Source organism: Melanotaenia boesemani, chromosome 14, assembly GCF_017639745.1.
Source record: "Melanotaenia boesemani isolate fMelBoe1 chromosome 14, fMelBoe1.pri, whole genome shotgun sequence".
NCBI lineage: Eukaryota > Metazoa > Chordata > Actinopteri > Atheriniformes > Melanotaeniidae > Melanotaenia > Melanotaenia boesemani.
Window position 1 is genome coordinate 15,453,986 of NC_055695.1, and position 21,842 is coordinate 15,475,827.

The following is a 21,842-nucleotide window of genomic DNA, read 5'->3' on the forward strand; positions in this document are numbered from 1 at the left end:
CACAATACTCAAGTCTCCTTCCTGACGGCAGCAAGCTGAAGAAGCTGTGTGACGGGTGGGTGGGGTGTTTCGTGATGGAGAGGGCTTTGCGAGTGAGGAGAGGGGTGTAGATGTTTTGCAGGGAGGGGAGAGAGGCACAGACGAGCTTCTCAGCTGCTCTCACGATGCTTTGGAGGGTCTTCCTGTAGGATGTGGAGCAGATGTCCTACCACACGGTGATGCTTCGTGTCAGGATGCTCTTGATGGCTCTGTAGAAGGTGCACATGAAAGGGGCTGGGGCTCTAGCTTTTCTCAGTTTGCAGAAGTAGTAGGGACGCTGGTTGGCTTTCTTGGCCAGTGATGTGGTCCAGGAGTGGTCCCCGGTGAATGCACACCCAGGAACTTGGTGCTGCTCACTCTCTCCACGGTAGCACCATTAATAGCCAGAGGTGCATGCTGGGGGTGCATTCTCCTAAGTCTACAACAATGTCCTTCGTCTTCTCCACGTTCAGAGAGAGATTGCTGCGTTCACACCACAAGACCAGGCGGTTCACCCCAATCCTATAGTCTCAACGTCATTGTTGATGAGACACACCAAGTCGGGTCATCTGCAAACTTGATGAGGAGGTTGGAGCTGTGCGACGGTGTACAGTCAGGATATTCAGTAAGTAAATAAGGTTGATCTTTGACCTTCGATGAAGTGTGGCAGCTGTACAGATAAAAAAAGAATTCTGAAACTCTCTGTTCCCTGGACTTCCCCAGCTACTCTGATTTTAGTTTATAAATATGAGGCTCTACAAAAAAAAAAAAAAAACTAAATAAAAATCTTTTTTAAAAATTCATTATATCACCACTAGATGTCACAAAAGTCCACAGAATGTGTAACCTGGTTGCACTTTCATTATAATGCAGTGCGTCGTGTTTCTCTTCAAACTTAAGCACAGTAGGTCATCTATACAACAGGCTGGAAAAACATATTTATACATTATAAAAACAGCTTTTATTGTCTACGTTTCTTTTCCCTGCTGATTAAAATGCAGAAACTTCCAGTATGTCAGTGACCTGATAATAACAGCTAAAAAGTGTCTTAATGGAAAACTTTCAAGCCTCAATTTTCTAAAGACTTGGTAGACTGGGATACAAATAAAGGAATGCTGTTTTTACCTCCTCTCACATTAACTGAACTAAATCTCATGTTTTATGCTACTTAAATCTCACTGAGATCTAGAAAGCTGAGTGAGCGACTTTCCTCCTACTATAGAACAAATGGCCTCATTGATTCAGACACTTGTTAACAGTCTTGCCAGTCATTTATTATCAACACAATTACAAAGTCAAAGCAAATTAAGACATGAAAACCATAATAATAATAAACATATTTTAATAATGGACATTTAAATCTGTAGTGCACCTAAAACCTTATCACTCCTCCACATTAAAGGCAGTCCAAGGACAGGAGCTCAGGAGGTTTTTCAGAGTTGGTTGATCATTTTGTTCTGTTGTTTAAAAGAAACTTAAAACATGGGCAGGACTTACAACTTGTGAGAACTCAGTATATGACTGTGACAAAGGTTCATCTCATGAGGTTTCCCTACATTCAGCAGTATGTTTATGAAGATGCACTGCTTGTGTTTGTACATGGACTTGTATGTAGGATTAAAGTCTATGACTAATTTTCTAATCTGGATTTTACACCATTGTTTTCCCATAGATTTTTTTTTTTATTTCACTTAAATAACAAAAACAAAACCACCGATTTGACTAGATCTGAGGTCCTAGAATCAACCACAAAAAAAATAAAAAATAAAAAAAATAAAAAAAGATTGAGTGGACCAGCAGTTTCCACATGAGATTATTCTGTGCAGCAAAAAAAACAGTGTTTACCAAATATGATCCCCCCCCCCCCCCCCCCCCTTTACTTTTTGTAGAACTGAGTCACCTAAACTCCATGTGTGTTACACAAAGTCACAGAATGATGACAACATTAAAAATATTGTGCAATAAATTGAAGCAATAACAATCAAAAATGCTGGAAACCACTTTACAACAGCAGCTGAATCTAATTAAAAATTTTAGAGAAAAAAAAAACTAATTCAAATATAATCTTGGACTGAAACCCAGATGACAAGAACTTCATCACAGAAATAGTGACAGTTAATGTTCATAAAACGAACATCTGAAAACTCCCTAGCGTGACATCCAAACTCCACCCCCCCCCCCCAACAAAAACCCACAGGATCAGTGCAACTCACCGGACAAACAGCCAAGTGCTGATTAGACTAGTGCAAACCATTTGTGCATGGCTGCAAGCACAGCAGGTAGACATGAGCTCGCGCACACACACACTCATCACCACACAGTGTAGATTAGTAACCACACTCACACAGGGTAGCACAAAAAAGAAGCGTTTGCAGTTTCATTTAAAATATTTGCACCATTGACTAAGACAAGTCCAGTCCTGCAAATTCAGCTTTCCTGTGAAACTCCTGTCAATCTAAGATCATTGGTCCCAGAGGCACACACAACGTGGCTAAAAGAGCTTAAAGAGGAACATAAGGACTAAAGAAAAGAAACATCAAGTTAAATATTTTTAGAATATTCAGATTTAAAAAACTGAGCTAACAGGATGATTTTAATACAGTATCAATCACATCATAAAAGGTCTAAATTTTTAATTTTCTAGTCTCAATCTGTTATTTTAGATCACAAAAACAAACTTTAGTCAAGTTAATAAAAATCCACCAAGCATTTTCCAGCGGTTGTAGGGAAGGAGAAGCATCAGACTCGGGAACCGTCAGACCAAATACTTGTTTTGGATTATGGATAGTTTAGATTTTACTACAAACACCACGATACACAAGTGCTGATGAGTTAAGACAGTCTTTGGTTCTTGTTGCACATGAAGCTGCAAAATGGATAGCACTGAATAACGGTATAAGGCAGCAGCTTTGACCAAACACAGCCGCTCTATTTGTAAAGAAATGATTCAGCTCAGCTGAAGAAATTTGGAAGGAAAAACAGGTGAGAATATGCAAAACTAACGGTTCAGTTTGAAAGATAATTTTTTTTAGAAAAGAAAGGGATTGCTTTTAGCAGCCATTTCTTTCAGTGGTAATGACAGGAAGTCACACTTAGTAATGTTTTCTTATTCCAGAAAAATTAGATCAAATTAAGTAGCAAGAATATGCATGTGAGCCAATATTACATACTTTTTAAAGATATATTTTAACAAATAAATCCAGTAAAATTATTTCCGCATCATGGAAATAAACATAATCAGATTTTTATGCAGTGATCACACAATATTCCTCAAGCAGGACACAGTCGCAAAGTTAAAGTGCATGTCTGAAAGGGGCTTAGAGAAAATATTATTCTCAGAAATCAACAGAAGCCATGCTCCTCTTGATGAGTTATGTAGTTAAAACTTTCACACCTTGCAATCTGATTAAAAAAATGTTGTTTTTTTTTTGTTTGTTTTTTTTAAGTAGGTATCATCATGAAGGTCTGAGAAGACTGGAACAGAAACTGAAATAGCCAGTGACTACAATCATGGTCGCATTGTGCTCTTCTTTCCTTTGTTACCGACGCTAAGTCCCGCCTCCCTCATCCTCTTGTTCCTCCATGTTTTTACGTGCCATCCTCTCTCTGCGCTCTGCCAGCCGCCGACATCGAGGGCAGTCTTTACCTGTTCGACAGCAGTTGCGATGGTAACACGCGTGGCACTCTGAGGAGGGTAAAAATAAAAGAGTCGAATCATTAAACTGTTCAGCACATTCACAGCACACTGTAACAGGAAGAGGACAGCTAACAGTACAGCAGTCAACTAGTTTAACCAGTTTGCTGACAATAAGATATGATCCACAAGCAGGGCACCCAATCACAAGGAGACCCGAGGGAGGAGTGATGAGAGGTGGTGGTATAAAAGGCACAGAGTTCAAAGGCAGCGAGACAGAAAGGAGGGAGCAGTTCTGAATCTGCTCATATTCTGGGAGGCATAAACCACAAAGTAAACCTGTCCAGACCTGCCAGGCTCTACCAGACCAGCAGACTTTCACAACTCTGCAGTCCTTCAATTCAGAGGTTTTATCAAGTGGAAAACACCTTTTCCATATTGGGAAAAAAAAGACAGTGAAGGTGGAAACTGATTGATGAAATGACAGGCAACGCAAATTCAAAAATAACGTTTATTTCATGCCGACGTGAAATTGGACCATAACTAAACAAAAGGCAGGACAGCAACAACTAAAAGGTATAAAATACAAACATTGACAAACCTCTGCACAGTGACAATCAATTTGAATGTATAAAAACATGAAAAGTTGAGACAGCATAACAAGTTTGAGGCTTTCCCCTAAGCTGGAGGGAGAGTCCACACTGACACAACTACATTTCTGTTGACTTCAGAGTTGAACTAGTGTGAAATTAAACTGTGGAAAACCTCCACTGGCTCAGGTTTAACATGTGCAGCAAAATTAGAAAATTGCCTAAACTGAAATTTGTAACCAACGCACACTATAACGTAAACATTAATGGGTGATGCAACACTTCAGTAACATCATTTAGCAGCAATTCCTCTCAGGTGACAGACAGCAGCCAAGACTGGAAGAGAACCGAAACAAAGTGCTGAAAGCACCACAGAGCCAAAACTAAAAGACATCCACCACCAGATAGCTGCCCAAACATCTACCCTCCACCAACTGTGCAACTGCAAAGAGTCAAAACCAATCCCACTGTAGTGCAAGGAAATCAATGGAGTGAAAGGAAGAAGTGTAAAAGTGAGTCACACCACTAGATGGTTAAAAGAGTGAGACTGACAAACGGTATTTAGGAAAGTCCTCTATAATCCCCCATAAAACCTCAAATTTTAGTTCAGGATGTTTGGATTTAACTAACTAAACGTTGCATGTTACCCAGCAGCAGGCTGTGGCATTTCACTGAACAGACAAGAATTTCTAATTAATTATAATAATTATGTAGTGCTAAAATAGTAAAAATAAAAAACAAAAACACCAGTAAAAAAAATGCAGAGGTGTGTGGAAAATAAAACCAGAGTACCATACAAATAATTTGGTAACTTGGACAAACTATTCTAAATGTTCTTACTGTTTGAACCTTCACACACATTTGTCAGTTTTTCCTCCACCTGTCAGTACTATCATCTCTGTCGTCTCTGTCTGCGCTCTCATCTCCTCCAGCGCTCTCTTTCACCTTCCTGCCTTTGGTTACTCTCCTGGCTTTGCGGGTTTTGTTACCTCTCCAGTTAGTCTGTACTGCAGCTCCTGCATCTTTACAGCCTTCCTCCTCCTCAGCATTCACCTCTCTTTTCCCATCACTTTCACCACTGCCTCTATCCTCATCTCCCTTGCTTCTCGCTCTGGAGACATTAGTTAGGTGATGGGGCTTCAGTAATTTCATGACTGTAAATTTCTCTGTTTTTGCTGCCTCAGCTTTGTCCTCTGTCCAAACGTTTCCTTCCTCCTCTGTTCCTTCTATTCTCCCCGATGATCTTTTTATAAACTCTCCATTTCCATCTTCCTCTTTCAGTTCTGCTTCTTTTTCATCATCTATCCCTCTTTTTGAGAAATTTCTGACTCGACTTGCTAATCCTGACAGCTTCTTACTCCTTTTCCTCTCTTGTCCTGCTTCATCTAAACTTTCCATACTGCTGAAAATTTCGTTGTCGCTGCTTCTTAAATCTCGTTTTGAGATGCTCTTCTTTAATTTGTCTATTTGTAAAACTTTTAATAAGTTCATTTTTTCTCTCCCTGCATGTTCATCTCTCTCTTCACTGTGTTTATGTTGGCCATTTCCTCTCCCCACCTCCTCCCTTTCTGACTCTGCACTCCCTGGCATGTCCTGTTCCTCCCTATTATCCTTACTCTTGGAAATAGCCTTGACCAGTATCCAAGAAGCAAAAGCTCGAATTTTTCCTCCACTATCATGTCTCACTTCACCAACATCCCTTGACTCTACTCCTTTTTCATCCCCCTCTTCTTCCTCTCCACCCTCCCCCTCTCTCCTGTCTTTGGAGAGGACCTTTGCCAGTCTACGAGAATTGGGGATCATCCAGTCTTTCCAGGTAAGTGGAAAGGAAATGCGGGATGAGGAGGCTCTTGGAGGGGGCTCACCTTCACAGCGCTGGCACTTGCTCAGCTGGAAGGGAAAGATGATGTCTTTATCGTTGCCACAGAACTCACACACAAAGCCCTTTGCCTGGCACAGCTGGGGAAAAGAAAGATGGAAAGTTGTGAGCGGAGTTTAAAGTAGCGCACCAAAACAGCTCCTGATACGATTTAATAAACTCCACAGTGGAGGAAAATACCAGAACTATGGGGGTCATCTTACCACACAGCCAGCCACATGCATGGTACCAAGCTTAAGCAGCGCTTTCATTCGGGGAGCCAGTTCTCCGTTGCGCACAGCAGTGAGGTCACTGAGAGAGAAGAGGTGAAGGTCTTCTGTCAGGTGACCTGGCAGGCTGTCGAACTGGTCCAACACCCTGAGGAAAAAAACACAGAAGCAAACAATGATGGATTTCTTTGCGAGGCGCATTATTTTACCCACAAATACTGTATAACTAAAAGTGAAAAAATAAATAAAAACTGCAAGAATCTTACTCTTTAGCAAAGCGACAGGTCTTGAAGAGATTTTTCATGTGGAACAGCTGCACCCTCAAAACCTAAAATGCATATGAGATTACATTAGCATGAATAAAAGAGGACTTTAAGGATCATGAGAAGACAGGAATGGGTTGCTTTTTAGTCAGAATTTCACACACATCACAACCACTGTTTTTTTTTTTGTTTTTTTGTCTGTCTTTCTGTAGGTGCTCCCGATGATTGTTAGCTTTGTATTTCCTAGGCCATAAATCATTTGTTATTTTTACAGATCTGTTTTTTCTGTTTTGATTGAGCAGTTGTTTCTGTTGCTTTCTATGTGGTGTATATTTGTCTCCTTTTTTGTCACTTCACCCTCGTTTTCCACTCTTTTCCTTCTAACACATTTACTGTTTGACCAAAGAAACAGAAAAATATGTGAACGAGAACAACTTTATTTTATATAAAAGTTAAATTTTTGGAGCTCCAGACAGCAACACAGAGGCGTTCATGGTAGTTGTTAAAGGCTTGAATGTCTCTATTCATTTTGACTTCCCACCAAACTGGTCACAAGTTTGCTATTTACAGTTAAGGGTACCTCACATTCAGCACATCACTGTAGGGTTTTTATGCATTGTGGGTGTTTTTTAATCCACTGCTATCAGCTAATCTTGGTACACAGCGTCCTCTGACTCTGGTACTTATAAGTAAACATGCAGAAAACAGTCTTTATCTTGTTGCTATGTCTGAACTCACCCTGACAGACTCCAGAGCTTTGATCTTCTTGTAAAGACTGCTGTTGATGTCGCTGGGGTTAAACAGCGGATCTCCAGCGATCTTGCTCAGCAGGTCCCGGGCAAAGTTGCTGACATAATACTTGCTGAAATCCCACTTCCTCAACACGCGGCCGGGAACAACAGCCTGAGCATTTTCATGGCAGCACTGACAGAAGTAACGGCCGAGGTATTCACAGTAGCGCAGTCGCTTGATATAATCTGTGTGGACAGGAAACACAGAGAAGAGGACGAATAGAACTATATCTGCAAGAGAAATACAAATAATCACTCAGCATTTGCAGGCATGAGAGGAAAGGACAAAAGATCAAGTTGAAGTGGGATTATTTTGTACATTTTTCCACCATTTAAAGCAGTGTTTCTATGGTTGCTGATCTTACCTGGGTCAATGCGGGTACCACAGCCAGCGCAGCGATAATTCTGCTTAGCTACAATTATCTTTCTCCTGAAAGGGAAATCAACATATAAATAACAGAACCAATCTGCTCAGTAACTCTAAACAAAACAGCTTTCTCCTAAAAACAGAAATAAAACACAGATAATTGCAGAAAACATAAAAAAGACAGAAAACTTATTTGTCTAAACTCCAAACATATAAGAATCATATTTGTCATTGGCTTTAAATGTTGTTTAATTCTGCACACAGATGCAATAAATTAATGTACTGATGTCACCAGACCCTTTTGACTGGGTCATGTGTCTCAGTATTGATCATAGACAGCAGTCCAAAGTATCAGGACATGATCTGCAGCACATCACACACAGGAGTGTGCACATCTGCACACAAACACACTTTAGGGGAGTAACGGGGAAGAGACGGCTCAGATGGAGTTTGTGGAAAAGCATCTTTAAAAGAGGCATGACGATAAAGGATGACTACGATTAATAATTAAGAATTAAACTCAGAGATGATGGTAATGTTGGCACTGTTTTGTGTCTTTTTCTAATATAACTAAGCTTTATAGTATATTCAAAGTATGGCGGTTTCCTCTAAGCTGTGTCTTGTTTAGCATCTTACACTTTATCCTAATCAATTATATCTACAATTCTGTTTTCATTTGCAAATTCTTAGCAAATAATTTTATTTATATTGATGATGCATCAACACATAAAAGGCAATTACAAAATCAGAAACCAATGGGCAGCAAAACCAAACAAAACAAACACAGGACAGGTCGTCACTCACTTGGGGGCAGGGTGAATGTTGAAGATAATCTGCGGTCGAGGCGGTGCCCACTCGAGGTTGCCTCGGACTCGGATCCTCAACTTGTAGATGTCGGCGTGTTCCCCGTCATCGGGTGAGATCGGCAAAGAGTCAGGAATGGGCAGAAGCTACATGACAGCAAGATCAAAGTTTAGGCTTGGTCTCTATGCTGAACATGTTATCAGTTAATGTTTAATTAGTTTAATCTTCTGGGTGTTGAGCTGTGGATAGATGAAATTCTGCTGTGATAGCGTACCTTCTGTGGAGCATCGTGTTCTGGGACCAGCCAGTCGAGCTCAGAGGCTGCAGGAAGCTGCATGCCCTCAAACTGCCTGAGCAAACCCATCGCTACTGACTCAGCTGAGTTAGAGTGGAGGTAGGTGGGTGAGCTTAAAACAGAGGGGGAAAAAAAGGGAGACTTTGAAATCACAAGAACTTGTTTTATTTTAAAGTTTTTTTTCTTGGTACTAATTAACAGAACCAGCACAAAATCCTCAACCTGGTGTATACAACTGTACAAAATTAGTAAAGCCGAAGTAGAAGAAACTTCCTGGTAAAGTCCTTGGGTTCTTTGACCTAAGGATTATCCTTTCTTCTGAGATTATAACTATTAATAACAAGATTTAGAAAAGCCATGTCAGCAAAAAAGACACATTCATTTTAATATTTAGCTACCAGGATAACAAAGAAAGAGATTCTAGCAAGCAGGATGTAGATGATAAAAATGTTACTTACATTGACTCTGAGCTGAGAAAAGATCTGCCACTGGAGCTTACACTGCGCTTTATGTCAGCATCTAGAAGACACATGTAAAGAATTCAAACACTTGAGAGAAAAAACCAATACAAGGTGCAGAAACCCTTTTCATCCACCAGCCAAATTCCTTGGAAAATTTTAAATTTAGTTTTCTTTTTGTATTGGAAGTTGATCAAGAATAATCTGTAGGTGTGTCAAGGACAAAAAACCGCCAATGGACAGTGACAATGTTTTGTTTCCCAACAGATCAGATGACACAATTTATTATAGCAAAGCAACATTCAATGTTGTAAGACACAGTTAGGTCAAGTGTTCATAGAATTTAAGAAAATAATAATAATAATAAATCCTACAAGATCATTTCTCTTCAAAATATACAGGTTTGTAGGGGGAAAAAAGGAAATCTCACAGCTGATTTAGTGCAAGCATGCTTCAAATGTCACTCAGCAGAAAGCATGCAGTGTAAGCTGAACAGATCCTATAGTTTCTCTACACATTTTCTTCTCTAAAAATCTTCTCTACAAATAAGGTGAGAGCAAGGACACAAGCAGTACAAGTTTGGCAGAACAGGAGTCAGCTCATCTCTACCACAAGATCAACATTCCTGGTTTATTCTTGTAGCATGGCTTCAGAGTTCTAAATGTTTCTGCAGAGCAGCATGAGCTGAATGAGCCTGTTTATCAGCAAAAGCCAAGAAAAGTTTTTACTGGAATTATTCTGCAAAGAAGACGAAAAAAAAGCTACAGACAATATGATGTAGCTGAATGATTTCTGAGACTGGATCCGTTTGTACTGATTGTTTGGACAGATAGTCAACTGCAATGTGATACTAAAAGCACATGAAGTTTTAATCAGTGCCACACTGAGAAAGGAAATGTGAACATTAGCTGATTCATATGTTCTGTTGCCTTCCAATGTGACAAATGCAGCAAAAATATTATCTTTAAAGAAAATCTGCTTAAGAAAAAAAAAAAAACACTGTGTTCCTTCATTGCTGGCATAATTTCAGTCAGTGTAGAACATGATTAATATTTAAGAAATTAAATATTAAGATTTCTCTATTTAATAACAAAGCAACAACTTTGCAGCTTCAATGTACAACGAGAACAAAAAGATGGAGGGATGTGTGTGTAGCAGTCACACCTTCTATTCAATGGAAAAAATAATGACATGAATAGATGATAATCTATGGAGTTGCAACAGGATGCCATTCATTGACTTGCTCATCTCTTCCCATGTGTCTTTTTAGAATAATAGTGTCCTCCTGCACCACCAAAACTCTGCAGCACTGAGTAACAAGCAACAACACAAACAGCCAAGCACAAAGCTCAACAAAGTTGAGGAGGCAGCTGGTCTAAATCCAAACTGAAAAGTTGTAGCAAGCTGTGTTTTGTATAATACCGGGTGCACCGTTCGAGCAATAGAGTCACATAAACACCGACTCTTAAAAGCTGAACACTATTAGCTCAAAGATAAACTAATTCTTCATCAACAGGTAAAAATTTGAGTAATTTTAATCTTCAACACACAAAACATCTGTTTCTTGGGTTAATTTAGGGACTGAGCAGATACAACAGATGCAGCCTCGATAAATAAGCTGTATGCAGCTCTACAGTAAAAGAGGATGTTGCTATTTTAAATAGTAAAATTTACATCAACAGTTTGGGAGGTTAACAATCATTCTCAGTCTCAAGCTTTTGTTTGTGTCCACTAATTGTCCTTGACATGCATCCAGTCTTCTTTCCTGCTGGAAGCTCAGTCTATATTTTGACACATCAGCCTGACAACACTGGCTGTTGCACTTGCTTTTGCTTTGTCAATGAATCGAAAATAATCTTTTGTTTAATAATAAGAACAACAAAATCCGGTATTGATCTATATAATATCTACTCTAATAGTTAAATGTACTTTTGATTTGTCTACTTACAATAAAGCACATCAATCAATCAAACTTAGAGATTGTTTAATTCCCAAAATGTAAAAATGGCATGCTAATATCTATAAACATAACATGACAGAAGGTTTGTAACAATATCTATTATATGACCACAAAAATACTAACTTTAAGTAGAATTTTTTTGACTTCATGTCCAGTTGAGCTGCAGAAATTAAAGGCTACATTTTCAGTTTGGAGCAGAGCCACCAGCTTCCTCTCAGGGAAACACGGTTATAATAAAAACAGTCTGAATCTGTGGAGTCTTTCAAACTAATCCAACCTGCAGATACCTGAGAAGAGGGAGGCGAGTGACAGGGAGAGGCCGCTTTGAGACACCGCCAGCAGGGAATGACCCTCACAGCCATCTGAGAGACAGAAACTAACACTCAGCACCACGCGCACACACATTTAGACACTGTTGTGTCTAAACTAAGCTGAGCTGTGTGTCAGCACAAGTACAGGTGTATGTATGGCACAAGTTAAAAGTTTGAACAAATCTACCCATTTAAATTCAACAGGTAGGCGTATCCAAACTTTTTACTGGTACTGTACATGACATTGCTCTGCTGTACTGAGAAGTGAATGTACGTGAGGAAGTTGCGTACTTAAACATACTGAAGATAAAACAAATAGTCTTTGTGTAAATCACCGTACCGAAAATCACATTTACACACAACTCCAATTAAACACATACAGTGTACAATCCACACACATACGAGCTGCACGGAAACAAGAAAAATCTGCAACCCATGTACTAAAGAAACACATGTTCAGATATAAAGTTCCTCTTAGAGGGATACAACAACCTGTCATATGACAGGAACATTGTTAGAACAAGCACAGCTTTTAAAATGACATGGGCCAAACAAATCCTTAATGAGCTCCATCACATGTCACAGCTGATAACATTTTACTTCCACACGTCGCAGATTACTACTGTCTGACCTGCATATCTCAGATGTTTTTGGTCTGTGATAAAGCATGATATGTTTGGGACGCAAGCGATGTGGTTATGAGGTTATTAATCATGACAAACTCATTCATGAAAACATATGATGAAATTTTTATCAGCTTCCAATTCAATTTAAGTAAAGGAAAGAAGAAAAATCATTTAAAAATAGAATAAAAAAAAATACTTTGGTCCAAGTAATAATTTTAACTGCATCATAGATTAGTATTCATGTACTGGTTGCTAACAATGATCAGCTTGTGAGGAGTTTGATTTTATGATGCTAAAAAACTGTGTGTGTCCTTAAATTCCCTTGTTGCCTCTCTGTACCTTGTAGTTCACACTCCTCTATCTCCTCAGCTGAGCCGGAGTTGGAAAGGCCCTGGTCAGAGTCCTGAGAGCTCCTCCGGGAGCCCCCACTGTCAGTGGAATGAAAATCTGGACAGAAGAAAATCAATGAAAGAAACAATGCATGAGATATAAATAAGATATCAATGTGTTAATGTTGATCACGTGTTATATAAACAAAACTTAAACCTTTTCTTGGACTGTTTTTTCTGTGTGAAAATGTAAGCCTCTTAAAAAAAGTGATGATTTATTAAAAATCGGAAATGACAAAGACAATTAAAAGATACTTTCACTATTACAAGACCATATAATAATCAGGACAAAATGTCTTTAGGTCTAAATTTTTCTTGTCGCTAAACAGATAATTACATGTTACTAACTACTAATTTTGGCTTACTGTGTTGGGAGTTTGCACAGGGTGGGAAGCGGCTGCGCCGAATCTGTTGCCTCCGCAGACGAATTTTTTGCTTGAGCTGCTGAATCTCAGAGTCACTGTCTCCCTCCTCTTCACCTTCCTCCTCCTGACGCCGCAGGTTGTACTTCATCAGCTCAATAGCAGCTATTAGGGACTCTGAGATGCTGAAATGAGCGTTCTCCTGCAGCACACAGAAGTCATCAGAATGAGTCAGACGACCACTTGTTCAGATCTCCTGCATACCTCTTCTTCAACAATATCCTTTAAGATTTTCTTGAGTATCTTAAAATTACAACAGTTGCAACAGATAAAGTTTTTACCTTTTCAAGGTCAGCACAACTGCCAAAGTCCTGCTCTGACAAGTAGCTGATGAGGCTCTGCCCCTTTGAAGGCTTCCTAAACATCCCATCTGGCACACTGTACTGGGATCCATCTGAAGTAACAAGCATATACAACATGGCACACATCCATAAAACCAAATAAACAAACATTCATATTTGCATAAAGACTGTTGGATAGTCTCAGCTGCTTCAACCTGCAAAGCAAAGGTTTGTTTTTTACATGTTTACTGCTGTAGCAAACCAAGAGGGAGCTGGTTTTAACCCTTTTAAAAGCTGTAGTTTCTCTTCTCTTTATGTGTACATAATGCAATGGAGTAAAAAGCACATTATTTCCCTTTGGTGAAGGCTAAATATAAAGGTTGGCTGAACATGGACATGCTGAATCACCTCAATTTACTCTGAATTTAAGGGTTTAAAATGTGTGTTTTCACCTTTAAAAATTAGTAACCCATTAAAGTTTGGTAACCCATAAAACATGTCATATTCATGCAAAAACACTGGCTGAACCCTTCCATGAACTTCCTTGAGTGCCATGTTTATGGGTCGGCTGACACACCTTACTGACAATCAGTATAGGGGAAGAAAAAAAAAAAAAAGCTCTATGTCACTTCAACGTCCTTGTCCAGGTTTTCACCCAAATTACATGTCTTGTTGGCTTCCTTTGGCAGAGTTTTTGTGTAATTTTTTTTTAATAAAACACTTGTTTCAAAGAACAGCTACAGAAAAAAAGGAGTATAAACTTGAACAAATCTAAACTGGTAGATTTGCCTCAAGTTAGTTCAACAGTGACAAAAGAATTTCTGTGATCATCAAAGCACATTATTGAGTAATAACAAAAAATAGAAAACTTACGAGACTCCATGTAAAGAGAGCTCTGGGTGCTGGAATCACTGTTGTGTTGAGGTGTGAAAGGACTGTAGTCTTTCATGCAGCAGTCTTCTCCCGCTGACTCTGATAGATAGAAATACTACATGTTAACATGTCAGTGTTTTAAAAATCACCACAATGAGTCCCTAAACTCAGGGTTGGATTCTTTAATTTTGATGGGAACATGCTTCAAAGTTGGCAAAGCAACTAGTGAAATGTTTTTACTTTGGTCTTTGTGCCAAGATGATAATTAATGCATACTGTTTAGCATCTTCGTATCAAAGTATTGGAAATGTACAAAGAATATGAAATGAACACCTGAATGTTCCAGGATCTTTTAAACACACTAACAGGATGAAAAATGTGTGCATGAACAAAAATAATAATATTTACATTAAAAAATGAAACAATGAAAAGGATCATCCACGGCTTTGCTACAGATATTTGACCTAATTAAAATATGCATCATAACAAAACAGTACTTGGGTCACAAGCACAAATGATGAGCTGAAGGTAAGACTGGAAACGAGAGGGATAAAGTTCATCAACATGCAGAAAAAAAATGAAAAATGAGGGAGGAATCAAATGATGGAGCACAGTGAAACTGCACTGCCAACCTGCTACAGGATCTTCTATTATTATGGTGATTTTTCTGTGGCCCCCTCCTTTGCACAAACAGTAAAGAAGAGAGAATAGAGAGAAATAGAGCAGAATGACAGAAGTTTAACTTGAGCCTAGAGGAGGAAACAGTCTGAGCAAAAAGAGTGTTATTTTGGCAACTTTAAAACCATCAGACAGAAAGTGTGCACCTTCTAAGAGTGCATACATACAGTGGACTCCTGAAAGAAACAGTGTGTTACATCCTTTTTACACCTGCTGCTGTTTGAACATATGGTGAGCTTAGATTGAAGCTTTAATGATTGAACATAGAACAAGACTTTACAACCTTCCCAGCTTACTCACCATTCCTGAGTTTTTGATTAATGCCTGTGTCTGAAAACGAGCGAGTATGTCCTCGAGACCCCCTGCCTGGCCCCCTCTGGCCTTCTGAAAATGATGAGCGCCTTGGTGGGGTGGGGACCAGGGAGGTCCGCTGCAGGTACTGTTCCTTGCTCTCGCCCTGGTCACTGCTGTGAGTGGAGCTTCGAGAGTCACGGTGACTACGTTGCCCCAGGTTACCGATTGCCAGATACTCTGGACCATCATCAGAGTCACCATCGCATGAGTCTCCAGCCTCAGGCTGAAAGGAGGAGGATGAGGGGGACTCTGTTAGGGAGATGCAAGGAATCGATGGAGGAACAGGAGGGGGTGTCACGCCTCGCTCGACCTCCCCAGACCTGGACACAAATACCCAGGGAGTGCCCAGGCTGCTGGCTGGAGAGGTAGTGTCTGCAACACAAGAAACACAAACCTTGTGACTTTAAAGACATGTTTTCAAGCCTATTGCCATGTTTTCCTGTTCTTTGGTTTGGTTCTTTGGTTTCTTTTTACCATCTTACCATAATGAGACTGTCAACGCATTTCCTAACAGAGCTGATCTTTTCCACAAAAAAGGACAATCAGTCCTCTGTATGATTCAGTCAGTCGCTTCACATATAAACTGTAGCTTATTCCAGCACCACAACCAAAATCCTGCCTGGAAATTCTTGCATGTCAAGCATGTAATATACTATGCCATCTATTTCCAAAACTCATCCATCAAATCAGAACAATTTACATGACCCCTACCTGCGTGCAAAGCAGAAATTGACATAATAAAAATATATACAGCATGTATAAATAAACACATAAACGCATTTAAAACCAGGACCTGTCACGCTTGAGTTCCTTACTTGTATCACTGCTTTGAGGTGCTGCTCCTATAATTTTTGCAGATTTGTGGTTGCTGGTGACTGTTTCTCCCAGAGAGCAGTTGGAGAAGGTGAGTCTGTGGTTTAGAGGTTCTCCTCTAGGAGCTGCATCAGTGTTTCTCCAGGTCCCACTGGCCCCTGGCAGCACACACAGGCTCTGGGTCTTCAGAAGGCCCAGACATGGTGAGCCCCTAAGAGGGGATAGCTGGAGGGTGAAAAGAGAGGTTTAAGTAGTAATAATAATAGATAGATAGAAGTACTTTATTTATCCCAAGCTGGGAAATTTAGTAATTAATAATGATAATAATAAAAAGTCTCTGTTATATTTTATTCACTCTAAAGGTAAAAAATCTACATTTTATTTAAAACAAGAACTGTGATCTATATTTAATGTAAAGAAAAACCCTACCCCAACAGTGTCTACTTGGGCCAGCAGTTTGGGGTTATTCTGCTCCACTGCTTCCAGACACTGAAACATTGCGATCACATGAGGCTCACTCAGCAGGAAAGCATCATCTGAGAGACAGCAACATAAGGAAGTAACACAGAGAAAGTGAAAGAGATCAGGCATACAGTTACAGATGAACAGGATAAACAATTTAAGGAAGAGAAAGAGAAATACTACTTAATTCAGATTGCCTTTCATTCTTCAAAGTTCAGTTTAATTACTCTGGTAACACTCACCGTTGTAATATTTTCGAGTATGTCCCAGATGCCTGAGCAGAGGTCTGAGCTGAGCTGAGAGCATGTGAACCTGTAAGCTATGAAGCAGCCAACGTTCAGCCTTGTAGCTTTCACCAGCACTCTGTACCCCACTGCTCAGTACCGGCACCAGATGACTGAACTGTGGATAGACAGAAAAGAGGGGGGAAGGAGTCAGAGGCATCAACAACAGACTAAAGCCTTTATACAAGTATAACTAAACAACACTTTAACAGTGATTTAACTGGTAAACTGTATATGTTCCAACCAAACTAGGAGACAGCAGGTAATGCTGTAACAACAGGTTATTACATGATCATTACATCATAGCTGACTGAGCTGCACTGGTCAGTAACAGCAGGTGTAATTAAATCTAAGCTACTCTTAGTATCTTTGTAGGTGTAATTAGACTTGGCTTTTCCTAAATATTTGGTGTAATGTTACTTCAGAATGGTTTACAAATGCAACCATCAACAGACCGAGCATGACAGATGTTTTCATGTCTTCTTGAATATGCATTTAAGTTTTCAGTATGTGTGAATTCTGCAGCAAAACAAATAGATGATTAAGCAATTATATGAACACTGATCTCACTGGCTTACCGTCTGTTTTACTCATACAGAAGAACTGTGTTGATTTTTTTCCGCGTATTAGATTGGCTTAACAAATTAAGCAAATTAATTAACAAAATTAAGCAATCAGTGTGAGAGGGCAAAATAAATTACTTTTTCTCCTGAAAGCAGATGAATTAGTCAATGATGAAGTAACGCTTTCTAACAAGAAACTCACCTTGATTTTTAACACAATTTCCTACCTAACAAGCATTTACTTATCACTGCAAAAGCTTTGTCAAGCAAACAAGGGAGAGAAGAGCCAAAGCACTCCTAGAAACCATAGAAATGAATGTGAATTAAATCTAAAAGAAAACAACTCATCTCTTGTTTCTTGTGGATATGAGCTACAAAAGTGAACGAGAGCAGCACTCTTCTCACGTTTCACATTTGCTGTAACGTTTTCATAAATTTCAATAAGGTTTCATGCTATGGCATAAACCAACTACAAACAACAAAACTGAGGCTAAAATGGGAAAAATAATTTTTGAAGTTGGGCATACCTGTTCAACATGTGAGGCAAGGTGGGGACTGATGTAGCGAACACACCATACAAATGGCCAATAGTCTCTCTGCTTGTAATAAACCTGCAACAGAAAAAAAAAAATGTTTATCCTTAATTTTGTTAACTGAGAGTGACACTATTAAAGTTTGTAAAAAAATTAAATGAGGACAGTATCTACCAATTAAAACATGAATCAGATAATTAGAGAAGTTTATAATCTGACTGAAAATGTTTCTATAACATGTGTCTTAATCCTGTGATGCTGTATAAAATAGCCTATTGAGTAACAATCAGAATAAATGAATCCCTTGTGCTCAAGCATAACATGCATGAAGCCAGATGCAATTGTTTCAGTTGGCTAACTGTGTAGATTTGCAGGTTAAAGTTTAACAATGCTTTGCCCTGTAAATCCACCAAAGCTAGCAGCAGCTTGTGCTAAAAGTGATGAGTTAAGTTATCCATCAATACCAGATTGGACCACCTAATCATTTTACAGTTAAGACTGAAAAGGTCTACAGTTCCTGACCTGCTCATTCTTCAGTCCATGGCTGAGGATGTTGTTCATGTCTTTGTGCAGTCGCTGCAAGCCTCCGTAGCGTGACCAGACGTTGGGGTTGTTGGTGGACACAAGGCCCTCCACTGTTGTCTTCAGGCTGGATAGCAATTTCCAATGCTCCCTTCTGGAAGAAAACAGAGAAGCAACAAGAGGAAAGGAAGAATGGGGGGGGGGGGGCATTTTAGATGCCTTATTGTGCTGAGATTAAGCTTTCGTTTTGTACTAATCAGATTAACCCTGAACTTATTTTAAAGGAAAGTTTAACACCAGATAAAGTGGCAAACCAGGCACCCCTTATCTTAGGTTCCATCTGGTAAACTGCTACAAAAGTGTCTGGTAAAATAGAAATAAAATAAAATTATATCAGTACTTCTTTTTTTAACCCTCAGATCAGCAATCATACAGAGAATAAGAAAGTTACATAACTGCTAAAGCAGGGCAGCAAAAAAACTGCTGTCAGCAGCTAAGAGTGCATTCCTTTGTTTATAGGATAACAAATGGTCATCTGTATTTGAACTGTTCAACGTGTAATATTCATTTAAATGTTTTCTAAAGTAGATGGGAGACCAAATTTATCACAACAGTGTAAACAGCTTCTTGAATGAGTCAATGGAAAAGGTATCAAATGCAAACACAGAACCCGCAAAAATTCAGACTTCACCTAATTTTAATATAGATGACCATAGGGATTAAACGTCATATTTGAAACCTGTTTCTCCCCTCCAAAAAACTAAAACCAGAATATCTGACAAATAGAGTGGATGTGCACAAGGTCCCAATTGTAATAACAGATCATTTTTGTATGAAGCAGCTGTGGGGCTGAGTGGCATCAGGCGGTGAGCCACTAATCAAATTACATCACATAACTGGTTTAAAGCTGGAGGACATTCTTCACATTCTGCAGAGCATGATGAATTTCACAACAGAGGGTGGTGGTGGTATATATATGTGTGTGTGTGTGTGCGTGTGTGTGTCCTAAACATTGTGGAGTAAAATTCCTCATGTCTCAGAAAGGTTGTTGATATTAAGGAATAACTTCAACAGGGTTTCCTTTGGGTTTGACAAATGTGTTTATAATCTACACAGTTTGGAAAAGTGAGTATGCTATCACTATACTGCTCAGTGCAACTTCACCCATAATTTGAGTACTTACTGTCCCATCCAATCATATATGTCAACATACTCATAATGTTTTAAACAAACAAGCTAACAAGCTGTGCACAGTTCAGACACAAACATATCTAAGTTGGAGGTTTTCTTTTGCTTGTTTGTTTTTTGTTTGTTTTTTTGCTACAAAATCTTTGGAAAAAGAAAGAACCAATAAGCATTAACTTTTTATTACTTTGTTCAATACATTTGCATTCGCATGTGTCGTGCTTTCAGTATAAATATTGTGAAATTAAATTAAGGTTATCTGTACAACGAACTTTCATATTTGACGCATGTTAGTATTTCGCACTATGCTAACAATGACAGCTAGTAAACAACATTTGACAGCTAGCTTGGGCTCATCGCACAACCTGCCCAAGGGGTAGCTAATAATTAGCAACAACAAAATTGACAAAAATAAATTAACTTTTGTTGCTCCTCAGTGTACTAGTTATTTTATTACAATGAAACTTTCAATAACCATCAGTCCTTGAACTTCTGATATTAGCCTTACAAGATATGTCAAGTTAGCCTAGCGTAGGTTTGCGGCTAGGCTAGTTTATGATTTGACATTTTTACACTGCCGCAATTTAATGAGTTTTCGTCCAAAAAAACGTTACTGGAGGTCGGTAACATATCAGCAAGCTGGTTTTCTGTGAAAGCCGTAACCAATTACATTGTTTATCTACGGTCGGTCGTTCCTAACACAGTTAGCCGGGTTATCAGCCCAGCCCAAACTGTCACTTACCTGCGTTCCTCCGCCTGTTCCTCCGCCGTAACCTCCATCTCTTCCGGGCGGAATCGAATACCGCACAAAGCTGCCAGCTTTCCCACTAACTCCTGTCCTACTATTTACAAAGGAGTTCTGACGGAAAGACAGAACTGCTTGGACGAGTCATTCGGACTTCCAGTCCTCCGCCATGTTTGCCCTGTCTATCCGAGCAGTGAATCAAAACAGTGGAGGCCGCATGACCAGCTTTCAGTAAGTGGGCGGAGGTGATGTGCACAGCTACGCCTACCTTTTTTTTTTTTTTCTGCTCATGAAATATTATTTCCATTCATCTTTATCGAGTACTTTGGATATATGTGAATCGTGTTTTAGCTGGTAGGTGGCACATAATGCAGACGTGTAAAGCAGCAGTGTATAGCAGCTGCGTAAAGCAGTGCAACCTCTGAGGTGAATGAAAAGAGAGCCTTCTAGATAACTTACATACCTTTAATTGACCCCAGTAAATGCTGCCACCTGCTGTTAGAAAGTAGCACTGTGGCTATTAGAGGTGGCGGCATCGTTTCCTAGTAAATGACACTTTTGCTTGTTGCTTGAACACTATAAACTAGGCCAGTCAGTATTGATGTGTACAGAAAAACAACAAAAATGACTCAGTTACAGGCAATTAATGTAATGAGAGAAACAATGACAACCCATTCAACATGTAAAGTTGTCATCCATTTTATTTTATTAGTTTTTTTCCATCCTAAACGGCCAATTACACACAATGTAACTGTAGCTACTGTATTAACACACGAGCATTGTTAACAACTCAATTTTGAGAATTCTTGGCAAAAAAAAAAAAAAAAAAAAAAAAATCTGCATAGTTAGAAATTTGGAAAATCAACTTAACTTAACTGAAAAGCTCAGCGGGGCAGTTTAAAGCTACATTTTTACTAATATGGTAAGAATATACTGCAGAGTGAGCACAGTATCTGACGAGTCAACTTATCTGAGTTTTATAAAACTTTGTTGTGAAATTTTTATAAAGGTTTGAGTTTGTGATTCTGTGTTAATGTCTTACTAAACTTACTCTAGTTCCAGTTTTTCCATGATCAGGACTATATATTTACACACACACACACACATATATATATATATATACACACACACACATATATATATATATATTAGATGAACTGCAACACAACGCCAAAACCCTAATCTCAAATGCGAGAGTACATTTTAACAGCACCACCTGCATACACCAGCGCCCTACCGTACACAGACACATTGCTTATGTAGGAATGTAATCGTTATTAGGCCTGCAAATTATTAATGTCATTAGTCAAATTATTAATGAGTCATTAAGAGGCTTGTGTAGAACTTGACAACAAGCTGTCATTTGAATCAGGTGTGTTGCTGGAGGGAAACATCTAAAACCTGCAGGACCGGTGGTGATCCTGCACTGAAGTGTAGCATACCGGCCCTCCTCTGCATACAGGAAAAATGCTATGAACTGCAGTATTGGTTTAGAAAATTTCTCTGTGGGTACAGATGTGTGTTTTCTTGGAT

General features: G+C 39.2%; 1 protein-coding gene across 4 annotated transcripts; it reads right to left on the reverse strand.

Annotated features, from left to right (window-relative positions):
- Nucleotides 1-1,887: 1,887 nt before the first annotated feature.
- On the reverse strand, nucleotides 1,888-20,694 carry rubcn (rubicon autophagy regulator). 4 transcript variants are annotated; one of them, XM_042005476.1, is made up of 22 exons: nucleotides 20,307-20,694; nucleotides 18,380-18,530; nucleotides 17,852-17,935; nucleotides 16,720-16,879; nucleotides 16,445-16,551; nucleotides 16,018-16,240; nucleotides 15,149-15,574; nucleotides 14,803-14,850; nucleotides 14,171-14,269; nucleotides 13,298-13,410; nucleotides 12,960-13,158; nucleotides 12,545-12,652; nucleotides 11,556-11,630; nucleotides 9,309-9,369; nucleotides 8,830-8,962; nucleotides 8,556-8,701; nucleotides 7,750-7,814; nucleotides 7,332-7,570; nucleotides 6,597-6,658; nucleotides 6,325-6,478; nucleotides 6,108-6,201; nucleotides 1,888-3,703 (listed from the first exon to the last, which is right to left on the reverse strand). In XM_042005476.1, exons 1-22 carry the CDS (start codon nucleotides 20,342-20,344, stop codon nucleotides 3,567-3,569), a joined length of 2,922 nt encoding a protein of 973 aa, XP_041861410.1. In that variant the 5' UTR covers nucleotides 20,345-20,694; the 3' UTR covers nucleotides 1,888-3,566. The 4 variants fall into 4 exon arrangements, with proteins under 4 accessions (XP_041861410.1, XP_041861409.1, XP_041861412.1 ...); XM_042005475.1 differs by having other exon boundaries at nucleotides 18,380-18,533; XM_042005478.1 differs by lacking the exon at nucleotides 11,556-11,630 and having other exon boundaries at nucleotides 18,380-18,533; nucleotides 20,307-20,693.
- Between the last annotated feature and the right edge of the window lie 1,148 nt (nucleotides 20,695-21,842).

Coding starts and splice junctions, on each gene's coding strand:
- rubcn (XM_042005475.1), bottom strand. CDS start 20,344: ATGGAGGTTACGGCGGAGGAACAGGCGGAGGAACGCAG. Junction 7,815..8,555: donor AACATTCACCCTGCCCCCAA/GTGAGTGACGAC, acceptor TTTCCCTTTCAG/GAGAAAGATAATTGTAGCTA. Junction 6,202..6,324: donor TGCATGTGGCTGGCTGTGTG/GTAAGATGACCC, acceptor TCTTTTCCCCAG/CTGTGCCAGGCAAAGGGCTT.